General features: G+C 39.5%; 1 protein-coding gene across 4 annotated transcripts in view; it reads right to left on the bottom strand.

The window, feature by feature from the left end:
* Positions 1–91: 91 nt before the first annotated feature.
* CRACD (capping protein inhibiting regulator of actin dynamics) overlaps positions 92–19,672 on the bottom strand; it is a 60,538-nt gene continuing 40,957 nt past the window's right edge. For all 4 annotated transcript variants that reach the window (XM_069014055.1, XM_069014057.1, XM_069014054.1 and 1 more), the window contains 7 exons: positions 15,873–16,037; positions 14,553–14,621; positions 13,126–13,308; positions 8,389–11,752; positions 7,161–7,351; positions 5,917–6,082; positions 92–3,090 (listed from right to left, as the gene is read on the bottom strand). In XM_069014055.1, the coding sequence (XP_068870156.1) occupies positions 2,930–3,090; positions 5,917–6,082; positions 7,161–7,351; positions 8,389–11,752; positions 13,126–13,308; positions 14,553–14,621; positions 15,873–16,037 (4,299 nt within the window). In that variant the 3' untranslated portion in view covers positions 92–2,929. The remainder of the gene's footprint in view (positions 3,091–5,916; positions 6,083–7,160; positions 7,352–8,388; positions 11,753–13,125; positions 13,309–14,552; positions 14,622–15,872; positions 16,038–19,672) is intronic.

Genomic DNA, 19,672 nt, shown 5'->3' on the forward strand with positions numbered 1-19,672 from the left:
TAGCACCTTAGAAGTAAGTACCAGGGGTCTTAGTAATGCAAATCAAGTACTTGCAGTGGCAAAAGTACACTTCACTGAGAGCATTCCCTGACTAAGAGTCTTGTAAAACAAATATAGTAGAAACTCTTATCTTACTTTCTCTCATGAACCATCTCCTTTGAATCCTATGGAGTACATAGTACATTTGTAGCACTGTGAAAATTCTGTTTGTAAGGCAAACCTGAACTACATGTTTAGCAAAATGAGACACAGAGAACATATATCAATGATTAGATAATTTTGACCAGGTTATAGTTTAATAAGAATTAAAATGACAGTATAATAAACAATTGCACTTTAAAACATTTGAAAAAATTAAAAAAGTACACAACAAATACCCCACAATTATACATCTTGTAGTTTTTATACATTACTATATGAACATAGAGGTTAATCATATATAACCTTGTCAAAAGAAATTGTATTTTGTGTTTGTATAAGTTACAAAAAATTGAGACAATATACTACATAGTGGTTTATTCAGTTCTTAAAACATTTTTGCTGTTTTAAACTGGGTAGTAATGTTTTAGATTTATTTTTACAGATTTCCAGTACTTTATCAGAAATGGTTGCAACAAAGCTAAAGCAAAGTAACACTTCACTTCATTGGTATTTAGTGCAAATCTTTGTTAATTTAACATGAAATGTCACTGTTGAACATGTACACTTTAGAAATGTTTCCATCAAGTACTGTACATAATACAGTTTCCATTGTTACACTAGATACCTTTATGGTTGAAAAAAAACTCTGCTTTGAAGCTTTAGCTTAGGACCATCCTTAATGAAAGCTCTATTCTATGTGCTATAAATGGATTGAATTGGAAAATTGCATCCTTATGTCATGCACAATAGCACCTAATTTTGCTATGCTTTTCAAAATACCAGTATCTTTCATCCTGATTTACTTCACCTTCTCTGTTTTTCTACCTGGCTCCCCCTCCCAAGAAATAATTGTAAAGATGGATTTCAGGCAGTTTAGTTATTACAAATCCATACTTCAGGCAAACAAACTTGGAAAAAATGTAAATTTGACTTTTAAGATGCACTAATTCCTGCTGCTAGCAGATTGAAAGTAATTACAGGGCCAATTCTATCTTCAGATATTGAAGGCATTAACTTGGGGGTTTTTCCCAAGCAGCATTGTCTTATTTCTGCTTAAAACATATTAACTAGTTATATTCATGGTAAAAAAAGTTACTTTAGAGATTCTGATCTTAAATACGAAACTGAGCAAAACTAATGGCTTAAGACACCCAAGAAAGTCCATCTTGCTGCTGCACATGTACTCCATCTAACATCCATTTTGTTTGTGCTATTGTAACCATGATACTGAGCCCGTTTTCTGTTTGATAGGAAAGGCTGTACTTGACAATGACTTTTGCTGAAACTCCTTTTGGTTCTGGGAACAGGGTATGCAACAGCTTTCATTCTGTTTCCTGTGTAGTTTAAAATGCTGTTTCTCGTGCTGCTTACAGCAGTTTGGCTAAAACACTTCCATGAAGCATATGTTGTATCATTCTAGAATGATGTAATTTCTTTTCATGAAAATGTCTCCCTTTATGATGTTGTAGGCTTAAAGGTCCCTTTGAGCCTTATGGTTGTAAGAAGTAGACTTTGAATTTTTTTTTAAAGTCTTCCTTGTAAAACAAACTCAGTTGATTAATAGGGTGACATTTTAAAATGCAGACCTAGTGATTTCTGTGGGATGTGGAGGATAGTGACGTTTTTATTACATTTATGGACTTTATCCTTTTTTTGTAAGAGGGAGGGGTTGGACATTTCTGTTTTAGTTATGCGAAGTACTAAAGTGTTCAATTGCCACAGCAGATACCTGAGATGGGTAAGTAAACTTCTTTATGAAGTGTTCTGGCTATACTGGTCAAAGTACAGGAAGTTATCTGAACTACCTGAAGTTGCATGTGGAGTAAAATCGGGAAGAATGCAGAGTTAAAACTCCTAAAACTCTCACTGACTTAGCTTTCAGTTCTCAGTTAACTTCAGTTCTGCCTGTCCTACTCCTGTGGGAACTTACTGAGACAAATTCTACAGCTGCATTCACACAGGTTTAATTCCAGTTTAATTCCAGTCAACTGATTTAAAGTTGCAATTCACAGTCACTGTCTCTATGCAGCATAAATATGGCCAAGCACAAACAGTGATGCACTTAGATGGCTAGAAGAAACAGTGAATCCCTGACTTCTTTCTGAGAACTTAATGATATTTGTTTAAAAAATTGTGGCTTTTTAAGTAGGATTAATTGTTTTCTTCCTAGAAGTGAGGGTATATAGATGTAGTGTATTAATCCTATGATGAAAGAAATTACCTCAGCATTTGGATGGTACCATCTATCTACTTATCATCTGCATGTGGAACGGTGTATCCTGAAGCTCTTCCTTAGGGAAGAAGCTTTCAAATAGCAGGCAGAACTGGCAGTTCATACAGTTTAACATGTTTAAATAAATTATGACTTAAGAGAAGGAAACATGCATCTTGCCTCAATTTCAACAATGAAGTTCTGAAAAAATTTCTGAGATCTCAGACACAGAGATCTAGAATTCCAGAACCGAATACCAACAGAATTTAAGAAGCTTCTGAACCCTTATTCTCTTCTGGCCCTTATTATGATACCTGCTAAAATTTACATCCAGTATCTGAGCACTCTTAAGTTTTTGAGAGAGTCTGGCTGTGGGATTCTTGCCATGACCTCCTTTAGCTATTTGTCAAAGCAATGGAATATATGACTTGAGTAGACTTTACAGTGAGCTAGAGCAAAATGGTAATCAGTTCCATTTTCAGTCCTTCCTATACATGCATTTTCAGTTTTGTCATGTGTAAAAAGCAGAATAAATAAAGCAATTTATAGTCAGCAATGGAGATGTAACTTTACAGTTTACTTTATGATCTGTGGACAGTCACTCCAGGCTTTTGCTTTCCTCTTGGCTAACGCAAGCCAGGCTGGTTCTGTTGACACTGGGTTAGCATCAGGCGTAGAGAATCTCTTGGCCACCTCCTTTGTCACTGGGGTTGATGGAACAGAATCTGAAATTTCCACTTTTTTTATGGGATAGGGAGAGGGAAAAAAAACCCCCAACATTAGTTGAATCCAGTGCTTTGTTGCAGGACTCTAGAGATTTCACTTTTATATGAAGATATTCTGATCTAACACTAGATATTTATTGCCAACACTTTCAGTTAAATCTTACTGTATTTGCAAAATAATCAAGTTAGGAGGAGCTGAGTTTCCTTTTTCAGAGGTGACTCCACGTGATCTAACTCACAAAAATAGGGATGAAATTTTCCGTCTCCGTGAGATCCAGAGAAAACATTTCCAGTTTGCCAGTCTTTCTCTTTAAATAAACTCTTTTAATTACATCTGCCCCATAGCAAACAATGGGAAATAAAGCTAGGGTTTTTTTTTCTCTTTGCTAATGCAGCTGCTGCACACATATAAACCAAATGTATTCAGTAGAATTTAGATTCCCTCTTCAGAGAAGAAGGTGGTCCTATAGCTTCCTGCCTCAGTTAACCCTGCCCAAGAGACTGTCCTTGAAAAGAAAGAAACCTGCTTTCACCACTAGCTGTTTGCCACATTTTCTTCAAAGTAGTATCTTGAAGACAAACAGCAATCTCCATAAGAAAATGTGTTTAATAAACAAATGATTTCTAAGAAGCAACTTCACAAAGCAGAACTATGGAAGTATTGTAGAAGTCAAATGGGAAAATAAATTCTGAGACAGTGAATGCCCTTGAAGGCAACCTGAGTAGAAATGAGTCCTGTCTGAAACATATGGAGTAACTCTAAAAATCTTAGTTACAAAACAACTCCTCACTCATCCCCCCCCCACTGGTATGTTTTCTTTTTTAGGAGCCAAAATTCTTTTCTTGTTAAATGTTCAGATTCCCAATTACTTTTAGTTGCATTTCATTTTCAGGTTTTGAATGTGTATAAAAGCTTTAAAATTACATGGATGCCAAGAACTGTTCTATTTTTCTTTTTAGTGCATCTTTAATCATTTATTTTTATCTGTAAGTAAATGAACAGTAGCAGCAGCAATTTCTGTAGATGGACACTTTGAAAAGCTAATTATTTCAAATGCTGTGGTAATTTATGCTATTTTAAAGGTCACACACTCTTATCAGTTCCTGTTGCACAAGACGCAAGTGCAAGTTTGAAATATGCCGCCTTCAAGTTGTGGGTGTTTTTTTAATGTCCTTAGAGGAGGACTCAGCAGACTTCCATTTTAAACATGTCCTAGGCTGGTCTTGTCTTAAACACTCTTCTAACTGTGGGAAGCCGAAATCAGTCTTATTACCCACAAATACTTGTGTATATGTGTAGTTCCTAATGGCTGCCTGGCTCCAAATGTAGTCAGTAATCACAGGGAAATACAGTCACTATTTTGTAAGGGCCAATAGAGTTCTATGCTTTAGGTAATTTGAATTTGGCAATTCTTCCTCAATTTCCTCCTGAACTGTCACTCTAGTGCAGACAGAATGACTTTGGATAATTGGGTTTTGGCCCTTTGATCTAATTTGGCATCATCTATTGTGATGAGGTTTGATTTCTGCTAGAATTTACTATGTACAGCATAACAACACTGTGCTGAGTCTTTGAGGGTAAGGCTGCCATAGAGTCCCTTTAGAGTTTGACAGGCATGCTGTAAAGCATGAAAGTTTTGGGCAATTTATGTAAGATCTTAGAATGGTTTGGGTTGGAAAGGATCTTTAAAGGTCATCTAGTCCAACCCAGGGTGTTCCAAGTGAAGTTCTCAGGGATGTCTGCTCTGGTGTGCAGCTGCAATGTGAAGATCCAGCTGTTGAAGCAACTGAATATAGGCATGGTTGGGGGTGGGGAGTTCAGCTTTAGACAGTCTGTAATGCAGGATTAGCACTGGTCTAGCCTTTAACAAATCAGTTGAGTCACCTCATTGCTTTCAACAGTTGCGTTTCATAGTCCTTGGCGTAGAGTGGTACTGAACAGATGCAGCTGATACTTGTATTTACTTTCAGAAATGCTATTTACTTGTGCAACTTTTTAAAAGGTTTCTTCAACATCTATCCACTCAAAAACCTTTTCCCAATGACTACTGTTAGCTAGAGAAATACAGGCAAGTCTGTATATCAAAAACCACCTTATACCACCCCAAATGTTATGCCCTTTGGGGAAGTATTTATTTTAATTTGCCTGCCTTTTGAATATGGAATAGTTTCGGCTTAACTGAAGTGACAGATAAAGCAGTAGGTTCTGGTTCCAACCTTCCATACCAAATATTTGACTGGGAGAGAGAAGTCCTACATTCAAAGTAACAGACTACCGTCAGCTGAATCGATTATTTTTTAAACATTTTTCAAATGAGAATGCTTATTTCCAATATTGGGGGGTGACTATTTCTCCTTGACAAACTGGGAGGTGTGAGAACACATTTCATTTCCTGCACAAATGCACTTTGTAGAAGTTAAATATCATTCCCCCTCTGTGCTAACCCCCAACCTAAAGGCAAAACAGTCCTGCAATTGCAATTTACAGTAAATCAGATCCCTCTAATGTGCATTAGTCATGTTCCAAAAATACTGTGGATATGGCTTGGGTAGACAGCCCAATTTTGCTAACTTGAACTGGGGCAATTCTAAGGAATTGCAGCAGTGCAACCTTAATAACCTAGGGAGCCTGGTAAAAATCTGTTAAAATTAGGTATTTCCATCATAAGGGGCAGCACATGAGATGGGAATAAGTTGTGTTATTCTGTGCAATGCATTTGTAATTCTAGCAGTAGTATATGAGGGGGGAAAAAAACTCTCATTCACTTTCTCAAAAACATGCAATACCATTTCTGAAGTGCATTATTCCTAGAGTGAATCTGAATCTCTCAACCGTACCTGTCACAGATGTTGGAAGGGTGTTCGACTTTTTTAGATGCTCCCTTCTTTCTAGTCTTGACACAGCTGTCTCAATTTTCTTCTCTCCTTCTTGAGCTGTAGATTTCTGCAGTGTGCTTGTTTTGCTGCTGTTACTTTTATTATCTGACTGATTACTTACAGCAGCCTAGAACAGAGAAGGGAAACTGCTAAATGAGAAACAGTCTGTCATGTAATGGCTACAGATTAGAGATGACACACTTGATGCTTTCATTCATCACCTGTCCTTTCCTTAACCTTCATTTTTGGCAAGGGATCACAACACTGATACTTCTAAACCCAACACTTATTAAAGACTGTAAAAAACCCACCACAAAGTTAAATTTGTCATATTGTCATTTCAGTCAAAATACTGACGAGTTTGAGCCAGCCCTCCCTGTTAAATACAGCACTGACACATAGTGTGCATCTGTGGGCAACTTCACACCCACTGCTGTTTTCTTCCATCAGTTGTCTATGGCTCCGGTTAGGCATATATCCATCAGAAATTTGGGTCTCATAACAAACACCAAAATATATTTAGTTATCCACATAATATCCCTTTTTACCATCTGTGATATCTATGTACAACATCCCTGTCTGTGCAGCATCGCTTTGGTGCTGGAAGTACAAGTCCTTTCCTTACTAATAGAAAGCCATGGAGAATAAATAGCTATTTGGAGAACAGGAAAGAAGTGGCTGAATTCGGTGCCTGCTTTAGGCATTTGGACATGATCATGACAATCATGATTGTTCATTTCTTCTGTTCATATGTGTTTTACCCAAATAGTATATGCTACAATAAAAATAAATTCAGACTTACTAATATTCACCTATAACTGCATATTTCAGCTGTTATTCCCCAAGCATTAAAGGTTAACATCTCACTTACTTAAGCTCTGAAAGAACCACATTGCACACAATTTTTCTGTTCCATCATCTGCACAGTAGTTGTGCTTATGACTGTCATTAACTACTACCTGATATCATCAGAGTTTACACTAAAATTGCCAAACTGTTGCACAGTATTTTCTCCCGGAGGTCTGAGTTTTGCAAGAGGGAACTCCAGACTTTCAGAATACTTTTTACTTGCTGTCATTTTAGCTTTTATGAAGTCTTACAAACCAAACATTAAAAAAATACATACTCCCACATAATGAAATTAGCTAACAGTTATAATTATGGTGTCAGTTTTTCTAATGGGCAGGTTTCTAAAGATTGCTTACATTTTCTTTAGCCAGTTTTTCAGCCTGCTTTGCCTCTCTGGCTTGTCTTCTCTCTTCCCTCGTAGCTTGCTGCTCACGAAATCCCTTTTGCTTTTGCAGTGCTAATGTAATCCAAAGTGGTTGTGAAGTTTCCACTTTTTCCATCAATTTAGAGCCATCTAAAGAGTGTCTGCTCTGAAGAACAGGCTTTTCTGAAAGAAAACATGACAAGAATTGATTGAATAATGCACATCTCTTGTCTTGAGAAAACCCCTACAACTTCTCTACCTTGTGAAAATGCTGGAGCTAAGCCCATTGAATGCCATGTCAGTCACAGACCTTTGTGGACTGCACAACAAATCCTGAAACAGATTTTATGCCTCAGGAATAAGACCTAATTCAACACACTCACTCAGATGTCCAAACGTATCTCTTTTTTTTGCTCTGTTTTTTGGTTTGGTTTGGTTTTGGGTTTTTGTTTTGGTGAAGGAAAAAAAAAAGGCAGCAGTTCCACTGAGATACTGTTTTACAAGTGTCCTGATGTTTGCAAAATTCAAGAATGAAAAAAAATTGGGATTTCCCAATGAAATGCTGAATTCCTGCCTCAGTCTTTTGAGTGTCCTTACTCTGAAAGGGTAATTTTCCCTCTTGTACAGAATACCACTTCAGGACACAGGGGCTTTCAACCCTCCTCTGAAGAGACATTATGGCTACTCTAAATGTTTTCATCACTGAAGACTGCCTCTGAAGCACAGACTGCTGGGCCTAGCTGTATTGCTTAAATAAAGAATTTGCCCAGGATAAGGGGATCTAGATCTTAGTATTTTTAAGCTAGATAACATTCCTTTAAAAAGAGAAGCAACGGAATGTAGATTTTTAAAATTACACCCTCTGCTCTGATGACACCATTATACATGGACCACAGAGTCCATCACCTGACTAACTAGAGACAGAGGTAACATCTCTGCCAAGGAAAACACACACACAAACACACACACTCCTGTTACCTCCTTGAAATTAACTTTCTTAAGTAGGTTGCACTGGTCACACTGAATTTGTGGGCTTCTGAATTAAATTGTGGGCATGGGAATTCACACTCATTCAGACAACCCTAAGTAAAGTAGCAGTCCTCCACAAATAACATGCCAGGTAAAAATCATAGCTTAAGACCAAATGTCTTCCTCTGGATCTCCAGTATCTCATTTTGGAAATGCAGATAATAGCTAAATTTGCTTTGAAAGATACATACCTTTCTTCAATGGCTCAGGCTTTTTGTCACTTTTTTCTCTCCATGGAATACTTAGAGATGGGAAAAATGACTTCTTTTCTTTGACTTCTTCCTCTTCATTTTTGTAGTCATTGGATGGTATGGGTTGGGCTGCATTTGCTCTGTCTTCTTTTCTCCAGCCACCATCTGATTCAGCTTTAACCACCCTTTGCCCCAGCACTTCAGATAGGTTTGATCTGTTCATTTTAGAGAGAGGAGACGATGGTGGGGTCTGGCTGGTGGGCTTTGGAGCTAAGGCAGGTTTCTGTGGGACCAGTGACTTGCATGCTGGTTTCTCATGAGCAGGTAGAGCACTCTGGCCGGTGGCTGGTGGGACCACTGGTGGTGAAAACTCCACCACAGTAACTGAAGAGTCTTTTAAATTACCAGAAATGTTTGCTCTCCCCGTGCCAGGAGAGGTATTTTCCTGTGAAGTGAAAACAGAAGATTCTTTCTCACCTTCTGTTGAGGTGAGTGGGTCAGGCACACCATCAAAACTGTCTCCTGCACTGTATCTTTTCTTTTTCTTTTGCTCTGCCTGTTGATCATAATGAAAACGTAAAGAGTAGTTTGTCCTTCGTAACTTTATTCCAAAAGGAGAAACATTTTCTTCTCCATTTAATGGTGGTTTATCTGCTTTTTTTGTGCTGTTATTTTGCTGATTTTCCAGGGCATTGGGAAGTTCTGGCTGGGGTAATTCCTTACCCATAGAATGTGGAAAACTTGGAACAAGGAAAGATGGAAGATCTTTTGCAAATTTACAGCCTTCAGTGTTGTCTGTCACTTCACTATGGGTTTCCATTTTCTCCTTGGGCTTTTCAGATAAGTTATCCTTAAAAGTGGAGACCACGTCCTCCTGTGAATCAGCAGATGACCCAGTGGTTCTCCCCACAGCCACTGTTTCATTGCCTTTTGCCACATTTACATTCTCAGCATCTGAACTGGTTTTTGAAACGTCTGAAAATTTCTGCCATGCTGGTGTAATCGAGAACTTTGCATTTGCGGAGAGGGTTTTCCTCAAGTTACCATGGGGAGCACCGCGTCCTCGGGCTGTCCAGTCATCACTGTGCCTGCAGACGCTTACCCGGTCTCTCTCATTGTATTTGTTGTTTTCTGCGTTCTTTAGGATTCTGGAGCGGATAGAGGCCCACTCAGCCAGTACAGCCTGGTTGTTCAGTGCCTCTTGTGCGTGTTTCATTTTACTGCTGCTGGGTTTGGGATCCTGTTTTTTTCTCTCGGACTTCTCTGGAGAGGGAACGTCCACATTTTTCCTCTCTTCTGTTAAGCCAAGTAATGATTTGCAAGCCGTGTCCTTAATCTGGTTCAGGTTCACTGCTGTGCCACACAGCTGTGCTCCAGTAACCAAAATAGCTGTGTGGGGTACACACACAGATGATGGGAGGGAATGAGAGCCCTTACTGGTAGTGTGCACCCTGCAGTCTTTGACAGATGGAGAAGAGAGTCCTGCTCCTTTGATGGGCATGACAGGACTCAGATTTACTTTCTGAAATATGATCTGTTTATCTCCAGAAGACACTTGAAATGTGAAGGGTCTGGATGCTGTCTGTCTTTCATCTACTTCCTGCCACCGAAGTTCTTCCCCTATGCGTTTTTGCTCCTGAGCCTCAACTTCTCTCTTCAGTTTCTGGGCTTGCAGTTCTTCTGATGTTTTATTCCCTTTTTCTGGCTGTTTGACTTTTTGGGAACTTAATCCTTCTTGGAGCTTCTCCTCTGCTGGATGCCTATCAGCCCCTCCAGCAGAACACAACTGATCTTTTTCCTGTGGCTGTTCCAAGGAGTTTTCTTGTTTTGGCGGAAGATTTTGTCCTTCTGTGTCTACCTTCTGCTCTTTCAGCCTGTTCCATTCATGTCCATTTTGTTCCTTTTGCTGCTTCATTTCATCTAGTAGTACATACTCTGAACTTTCCATGTGCATTTGTTTCGTGAGCTTGTGTTTCCGCTGCTCTTCCCGTTTCTTTTTCTTATCTGTCACTTGCTGGGGTTGTTCCTTCTCTGTCCTTTCTTTCTCCTTCAAATGCTGTCTTTGTTCCTCCTGTTTCTTCTCTTGTTTGACGCTCTCAGGTTCTTTCTCCTGTTTCAGTTTTATTTCAACTTCTTGAAGCTCATTCTCTTCTAGCTCTTGTTGCTGTATTTCTTCCTTATTTTGTTTCTTGAGTTCTTTTTGCTCCTCCAGCCAGTTTCTTTCTTCTTCCTTTTGACTGTCCTTTTCAGTCCTATCTTGCCTTAATTCTTCCAGTGCTAGCCTCTGCTGCTTCTCCAGCTCTTGTCTCTGTTTCTCCTCCAAATCCTTGTGCTTCTGCTCTTCCCATTCCTGATGCTTCTCCTCCTCCAATTCCTGACATCTCTGCTCTTCCTGTTCCTGGTGCTTCTCTTCCTGCTTTAGTCTCTGCTGTTCCTCCCATTCCTGGTGCTTCTCTTCCTCCTGCTTTAGTCTCTGCTGTTCCTCCCATTGCTGGCGCCGCTGCTCATCCAGCTCTCGTCTCTTTTGCTCTTCTTGTTCCTTGAGCTTTTGTACCTCCAGCTCTCGTCTCTGTTGCTCCTCCTGTTCCTTGAGCTTCTGCACCTCCTGCTCTCGTCTCTGTTGCTCCTCCTGTTCCTTGAGCTTCTGCTCCTCCAACTCCCATCTCTGTTGTTCCTCCTGTTCCTTGAGCTTCTGCACCTCCTGCTCTTGTCTCTGTTGCTCCTCCTGTTCCTTGAGCTTCTGTCCCTCCAGCTCTTGTCTCTGTTGTTCCTCCTGTTCCTTGAGCTTCTGTCCCTCCCGCTCTTGTCTCTGTTGCTCCTCCTGTTTCTTGAGCTTCTGCCCCTCCTGCTCTCGCCTCTGTTGCTCCTCCCCTTCCCACTGCCTCTTCTCCAGGTCTTGTCTTTGTTGTTCCTCCAACTCCTTCTGCTTCTCCAGCTCCTGGCACCTCTGCTCCTCCAGCTCTTGCCTTTTTTCAGCCTTCATGAGTCTTCTTTTCTCTTTATGGCATGTTTGCTCTTCTATTTTCAAAGATGTCTCTCCTTCAAGGAGGTACTGCCTCCTCTCTTCTTCACAACGTCTTTTTTCCTGTTCTTTCCGCATCTCCTCAAGTTCTTGGCACCTTTTTTCTTCCATTTCTCTTTGTTCTTCCATTTCTACAATCTGTCTTATCCTTTCGGCTTCAAGGATACCCCAGTGATCTTCAATTCTTCTTTCCTCTGCCAGCTGAAGCTGCTTCTGCTCATCTCTCTCCCGGATCAGCTTGTCTGCTGTGAAGCGTCCAATATAACCTGGGTATATGTCCTCATACAGCTGAGTTTCTAGGTCCTCTGGATCAAATTCTGTTATTGTTAAACTTTGTGATCCCTAAAATTGGAGACAAGTTTGCAGTTACTGAATATTGCCTCTTGGCTTCTTATCCTTTACAGTGAACAAAGAGTTGCAAATGCAAAAAAAAAAAATTTAAACAGTGATTTAGATGAGCTAGCACACCCACCCCAGTTTATGGATTACATCATCATAGATCCCATGTCTCTCATCTATTCGGATGATAGCCTTTAAAAGAAATCAAGCATCCCAAGAGTGATAGCATTATAATGCCAAATATTGAATCACCCTTTGGTGTACATTGAGACCTGACATTTCAAATTTGCAGAAGCCCAAGGAACAGAGCATAAGTTTCATATGCCCATTCTTCTTCTACTACTTACAGCTCCATCCTTTAAGCCTGAAATAATTAACACCTGCTTAGGGGCATTGTTTTGCCAGCTCTTTCATGGCAAATCTAACTGTTACTTGCAGAGACAGAGCTGTTGCCTGCAGAAAAAAGCTCTGCAATGCTAGCCAGGAAAGAAGACTGCTCAGGGAAACACACTGTTTTCTTTTCACAAATCCTGAGCCAGGATATATTCCTCATTATCTGTGCTGAGACTCCAGTGCTATTGTAGGAACCGTGGGAACATGCGTGGACAGCAAACCCAGAGCTTCCCAGGAGTACTACTCTGTTCTGTACCTGAAGAGTGCTTCCCTTGGGGAAAACAGCTCAGCTAATGTCCTGTCTAGCTATCATTTGTTGAGCCATCATTTGGCTCCAGTCAACCATTCTGTGTAAACAAGAGATTTAAATTAAATTTCTTCATTGCAAGAGTGATAAATGCAAGTACAGTGGTGCAGAAGAAAGGGCAGTGGCCTCTCCTGAGCCCTACGTAGTTGAATAGTCTTGTCCCATTTACAAGAACTAATAAGATGTCAGGATAAAAACCAAAAGAGATGTGCAGTAAGTGTACAAAGACAGAACTTTATGTTTCTCTCTATAGCTGCAAGAGCTACATTATTTAAGTCTTATTCCTTCTTATAAGGCAAAGATATTATCCCTGCCCAATTTAGAGAATCTGATTTTTTCCCAACCAAATTTTGCACCGATTGCCTATATCAGAGCAGCAGCACATATCTTCAGGCCTTTATGACCTAAAGTTTTTACTAGAAAAACTAGAATCAGAAAGCTCTCCCAATAGTAAAATCCCAGTGGAAGTACTTCAGTTTTAAGTAGTATTTGTCTCAACTGGCAATATTAATACTTATTTGCATCTTCTCTCCAGCTTGGGTTTCAGATAAATAACAGTGTTAATCACATCTTAAGTCCTCTGTCTACAGATCCTGGTACACCCAGTTATGGTTATTTTGTACCCCGTTTCAAAAGTAATCGTCCTCCTCTTGCTGTTTGGCCAGTGATTTAATACCTTTGTCAATCTCTTGTGCTGTCTTGACATCCTCTGCTTTTTTGGCTTCACTGACAGTTTGTGCTTAGCTGCACTGTTGTCTAGACGAGCAACAGCCTGGGGAACTGAATCCAAATTGATTGTTTCAATTGTGCCAGAACAGGAAAATTGTCTTTTTGGCCGAGATGATTTGACTGGAGTGACCTGTTTGTATCATAAACACAAGAAACCATTCTTAAGCTATTTGTTCCATTAAATAAATAAATAAATTACGCGCGCGCGCACACACACACACACACACACACACAATCTTTGCAGTTTTGAATTCAAAGGATTATTAGCAGAAAAGATTTGAAACCCTGGCTTTCCAGTATACAAAATCACAAATTTTGGACATGAAAGTTACAGCACTAGTATTTTCCCATTTTCTGCACTACACATTTTTATAGTTTTCACGTAAAAATTACTTAGACCATTCTATTGAAGATTTTTCACGTTTTAGCTTGTTGGGAATGGGAAAGACACAGGCAAGGTTTTAAGCAACTGAGACATTTTAAAGTTTGCTTAATGTGAAAAAGGATCTACATCTTTAAATAATTTAGATTATACACTTTAGGCAGAAGCAAATCAGATTGACTTATCTAAGCATCGTAAAAGAACAGCTACAGAGCTGTACTATCTGCATGGGAGATGACTGCAGCATTGGATCTCAGACTGGCACAGTGCCTGTGGACAACCTTCCCTCCAGAGTCATGTGGAGTTGTCCAAGACAGCGCCAAACAGCAAAACACTAAAGTAAGACAACACTGGCTTTGATGGGCGCTTTATTTCTCGTTCCCTTCAAATGCTTGGGTTCAGAAAGTGCAAATATAAGCAAAGTCATTCAGTGAGACTCCTTTTGTGAATCAATAGTGGAACTGTATGTCTAGGCATGTAAGAATGAGGCTATCCTCCCAAGACTTGCATTTGGCATAATACAAATGAAAAAAGAAGACAGGAAAAATAAAAAGGAGAAAACATCTTCTGTAAGGAAAGAAAATCACATACATTGTTTTCAAGACAGCTCTGTAATCTTCTAAGGTTAAACATATGCTAATCAGGGAACCAATTACTTAAAAGCTGAAGGAACACTTTGCATATGCTTATTGAATTACATGCAGACATAACAAAGTAGTAGAAGTGCTTATGAAAATTATGACTCTGTGATTAATACATCAAATAGAGGAATGCTGCAAGACTGGCAGAGACTGAGTCCTGCTGTTTCCTGCAATCAGCTCTTAAGATTTCTCAATCTTAGTTATTGCTTATTTACTATTTCCAAAACTGCACAGCATTCACAAAATATTGGATGATCAATCAAGCAATGTGTGAAAACAAAAACCGTCAGGCTTCTAAAATCTAAAATTAGAGTGTAACTCAGTACAAACCAAGTGTAAAAGTTTTTTTACCTTTTCTTCCATTTCATGTCCTGCTCCAAGAAAATTCATTTTTCTCAAGAAATCTGGAGTGTCAGTGGACTAGAAAAGATTACCACAGACAAGTGTTAAAATGTAAAGGATCTAATAAATATGATACAAAGGACTTGAGAAGTCATGTATGTCAGAGTAGGATTTTTCCCTCTTTCCTATCACTTCAGGACTGATGGATAAGCCATTCTTGTTTCTACATGCTCTGAGTTTCTCTTCACTGCTTCTTGAATCACTGCTGTCTGTACAGCACTACAAAAGGCAAAATATTCAGGCTTCCTTAACAAGATAATCAGGTTCCAAAACAAAAGAAAGAGCACAGCTTTGTAGGATTTTGATCAGGTCTTAATGATTTTATTTTCTCCTGACTTACACAGTAAGGAAAAAATATACTAACCGGTTCAGGCATTACTTCCACTGCAAGGAGTTTCAATTCCATGCTCTAGATGACTCTTTTTGCAGCACTAACAGTCCCCCTACAGCCATGGAAGCCTGGAGACCTAGGACTCTTTAGCTATGATCCCTCTCCAAGCCATCACAATGAGGAATTTTCAAGGCACAGAGGTTGAAGCAATATTCATCACACTCAGAAACACTGGTTTTAATCATTCTATCACAGTATTACTTCGTAACCTAATGTGTGTCGTGACCCCATTACACCACATGATTGTTACTATCAAGGCTAAAAACTCAGCTTCACAAACACAGGTTAAATGAAACCCAGAACTCTTGCCATTGATCCGAGTTACTCAGTCGGGAAAATCAGAAGTCACAAAGCAGCACAAGAAACCTGTTCTAAGTAGAGCAGCTCTATGTGGTCCTGGCCACCAATTTTTGACAGAAGCCACCCTCTCCCCCAAGACCTGTGCAGATAGACATGCCAAGGAGTTAAAAGGCCAGCAGATGAGACAAGCAGAAAACAAGCTGCACACTCTAATTTTGAAATTATTTTCATTTTTGGTACTTGATACTGTGAACAACTTTCCTTGCTGGGAAGTCCATATTTTAAAATATTTTCTGTATCAGAAAAATTTCATATCTTCCAGCAACGCTGGAATTGATGTGTGCATTGATGGAAGTTCAGAGCAAACACTTGGACTGGTAATTCTGTTGCGACCTGGCTCAGGATGCCAAGAGCATGCTTCCCACCAGGCCAAGAAGTACAAGCTGAGAGATCCCTCCCACATAAAACAGCCCACTGAGCTCTGCTACGCCTCACTGGAAACATCTGCTACACCTCAGTGAACTTTACTGCTTTAGTACTGCTCTAGTGCCACGGACATGTCAGTTTAAAGTGCTTACTTTATTACCACACTCTAAGATCACTGTGTCCTGCTGGGTCTCGATCTCCGTGGGGCTGCTGAGCAATGCATCATCTTCTGTACTGGTGTTTGCTTCCCCCATTGTCCTCGCAGAAATTGTCATTTGTGGAGGCTGCCCAAATTTTATGTTTTTGGCCAACTGTTGCTGAAAAACAAGAAAAATCAAACAAACAAAATAGGTATTTATATTATAAGCAAAACAAGCCAAGTCTAGCAAGTGCCCCTTCTCTGCCTGAAAGCTGCACAGAAATATTCTGGGAAACTTCTGACTCTGGACCAAAAAAAAAAAAAAAAAATACCACCCTGAGGCTCACATTGTTGCAACATGGTGGGCACCCTTTCTTCTTTCTCCCCAAAAGGTGACTAAAGTGAGGGATTTGCTACATGATTTCTGATTTTGGATGATCAATTCAAATTCTTGACAGTGTTGCCAACTTCTGAAAATTTACTGGGAGTTTCGAAACACTCAATCTTTTTTAATCTATGTTCTAGGTTAAGACTTTGTTTAGAAAAGCTAATTAAGAAGCCTTCTTGTTGTGAAGAAATAAGCTTATGAGCCAAGTGTACACTGAGAAACTAAAACTACCCCAAAAGGCAATCTTCTTCTTTTCTAGCCCCTAAAGCCTGCATGTCATGCATTTGCATTTCTAAAAGGTATCCTTATTGTAATGTATACTCATAAGTTTTAAATGTTGAGGGTTTGGCACAACCCTGCCTTAGAGAGGCAAATTCTCAAAGCAGGGGAAACCCAGCTCTTTTAGATGCTTGATCTCATAGGAAGAATACACAAACTCATGCTCACAAGCACTGCCACTCACTGCTGTTGCACAGAGAAGTTTAGGCAGGGGACATGCAGCAGGTGAATGGATAAAAAAGCTTTCCCACCATTTATTTTGCATGTTGAAGCAATCTTCTCTCAAAGGTTACAAGGAAGTACTCTTGAATTACATCTAGCATAAGATGATTAAAATTAGAAGCATGCACTGTGTGTCCTCAAGCAGGGTAAGTTAGAGAAACTGCAGCCCTGGCTACTGCAGAGACAGATACCATACAGACTTCAAACGTGAATTTTTTGAAAAGAGAGAGAAGAAATTCTCTAGAAGGAGCAAATGGAGCAAGGAACATTTATTAACATATTCTTTTACTGAAATATTTCAGGGAATCATTCTCAATTCAAAAGGAAGGGACTGTGGAGTTATTTTCCTGCTTTGCTGTTTTTCAAGGACAGAAAATTCTCCAAAGGAGATCTCCCATCTTTGTCTTGTGGTACTATGAACAAGTAATTCAACTGTGCAGCTTCTATTCAGTGAAGATGTGAGGTACTTTACACAGTCCCCTGACATGAGTTTGCTGCTGAGAACTGTAAAAGATTGGAGTAAATAGTAGGTAAAAAAAAGATTTTTTTTTTTTTCCTATAGCATAGAATCAGTAACATGGCACAGGTGAGGAGTTGTTAAGGAAAGATATCTTCTAAAAAAATTCAGGTCAGATTAGTCCTTCTTGCCATCTTTCCCAGTGGCCTAGACTCCGATATCAAGTTTATCCATACTATCCCAAAAACATTAACAGATTTCTGTATTGGACCATTAAAACAAAAATTACATGCAGAAACTCCTCATAATCAGGTTATCAAACTAGAATAGCTTTTCTCAGTCTCCTCATTGAGTCAGAACTAATTATTTATGCCCATTCGAATTTTGGCAGAAAGTAGTGAAATCCATATCATAAAGCGTTTTGGCATAGCGGGCAGTTCTGAATGGCAGACTTTTATCCCCACCTGGATTGCTGGCATAATCTAAAGGCAAGGGTTTCATCAAGTCCTTGCAGGCTTTTATGTTGGCAGTGCAACTCCCTGAATTGAAATCTCACGTGCTTCCATTGTGTACACTGAAGCTGGAGTGAGCAAAATGGTCTGGATGAGATAGTGTGAGGCCTTTAATTCTTCTCTATTCCTGCAGGCCTTCTGATGCCAGAAGAAAATTACTTCAGAAAAAATTCTTAATTTGATAATGTGTTTTCTAAGTTGAGATTACTCCTTTCTTCTTCCTGAAGTCTTATTCCTAGACAAATAATTCTCCTGGGCAGAAAACTGGAACTATCCACATTACTGAGCAACCACCCAGGAAGCTAAGGAGCTGTGCATCTGTTCCATGGTGAGAACATGCACACACTGACATATTGCTTGCAGTGTGTTTTGGAGGAAGGGATGGTGTGTTACCCTTTTGATCTTCTGACAAGTTCTTGATGTAAGTGTGTGTGCAATGAGAGGTGGGAGTTCGGTGACGGAGCTGTCGTGGAGAAAGTCTGTGCTTGAAAAAGAATGGCCTTTTTAATTATCATCAAGCGTGCTTGAGGGCTCCGCTGTAAAAATGTAGCTTTCTGTATTTAAAAGTTTAAAATGTTATTTTCCTGGTATTTCCAAGAAATATACTATCTCCAATATTTATGGACTGCACACAGTTCTGACTGTTTTTTGGTTTTGGGTTTTTTTTAATTGTTTCCAAACTTTAAAGTTTGCTTGCTCAGACTTGCATAAATTAGTTTGAAGATTGAGGAATAAACTCTAGTAACCCTCACCCTTCCAGGACAGAAGGCACTTCTCTGTATTATTTATTTATTGGCCTTTTTTGGAACAAATTTAGCTTAAAAACCAAAAAGCTCCACTAGCAGTTCTCCACTGGCCATTTTCTTTCAGTGCATTCTAATCTCTAAAACTGACACTAAATACCAAATGACCAAATGTCAAAATCTCAAATAGCTCATTGTAACTACTGAGCAAATTTATTCTTATTGCTTTTAAAGAGTGCTAAATCTGCTCCTTGGTCTTTTTTAGAATGTGCTTATAATGTAACTACAATGCAATTACTCTTTCAGAAAAATTTCACACTGACACATTTTCTGCCTGGTCAATCATAAAAATTCTAAAAATGCATCATCCATGAAAGAAAATAAAGCCTCTCAAATTTACTTGAGAACACTCAGATAGTCCAGCCCAGAGATGGAGTGATACATCAATTTAAGATGCAAGACCTCTGAGAAGAGACCATAATCCCTGAAAAGGAGAATTTGCTTTAAATTTCTCAAAAGTTTCACTGAGACATATATTTCTGAACACATAACTATAAATCCTCTGGAGTTAAGAATTCCCTGTGCTGACAGCATGTGGATGATAGTCGCCTAAGGAGAATGGTTTTTCAATGCCAGTCACTAGAAGTTGCAGGCATGGCATTTTGTTCTTCTGCCATTGCACAGTCATGTCTAAATACTCTTTTGAAAAATCTCTGCAGATGCATATTGGGCTCAGTCAAAGGACCTTGGTCTCTTTTGGTTTGTGCAAGACTTGTAATTTAGCAGCCAGAAACCACCATCTTGTTCTGAAATCTGTTGACTAGAAGCAGAAGGAAAGAAACGAACTTTTCATGCCTGCACCTCCCACTTCCAGCCTTATCAATTCCAGTGGGCATTCCCGGTCCCTCAGTTTGCAGCCAGTGGACAAACATTTCCACAGGACTTGCAAACCATTCTCAGCACCAAAACAGCACAGCTACCACACAATACCTATACCATGAAGCAGGGGCCCAAGACACCGCTCACAGGGGAGCTTTAGGACGAGATCCAGGCCAGGTTCACCTCATCCACTTCTTTTTTTTTTAAAGATCCATAAAGTTTCTGTAAGATTCCTGATATTTTTTCTATTTACACACAACCCGTATGGCTATCAGTGCTATAGTGAGGTAAGGGGCAGGGCTGCACATCTAATACAAGCAAATAAATAGTAGG

This window comes from Aphelocoma coerulescens, chromosome 4 (assembly GCF_041296385.1).
Source record: "Aphelocoma coerulescens isolate FSJ_1873_10779 chromosome 4, UR_Acoe_1.0, whole genome shotgun sequence".
NCBI classification, from domain to species: Eukaryota; Metazoa; Chordata; class Aves; order Passeriformes; family Corvidae; genus Aphelocoma; species Aphelocoma coerulescens.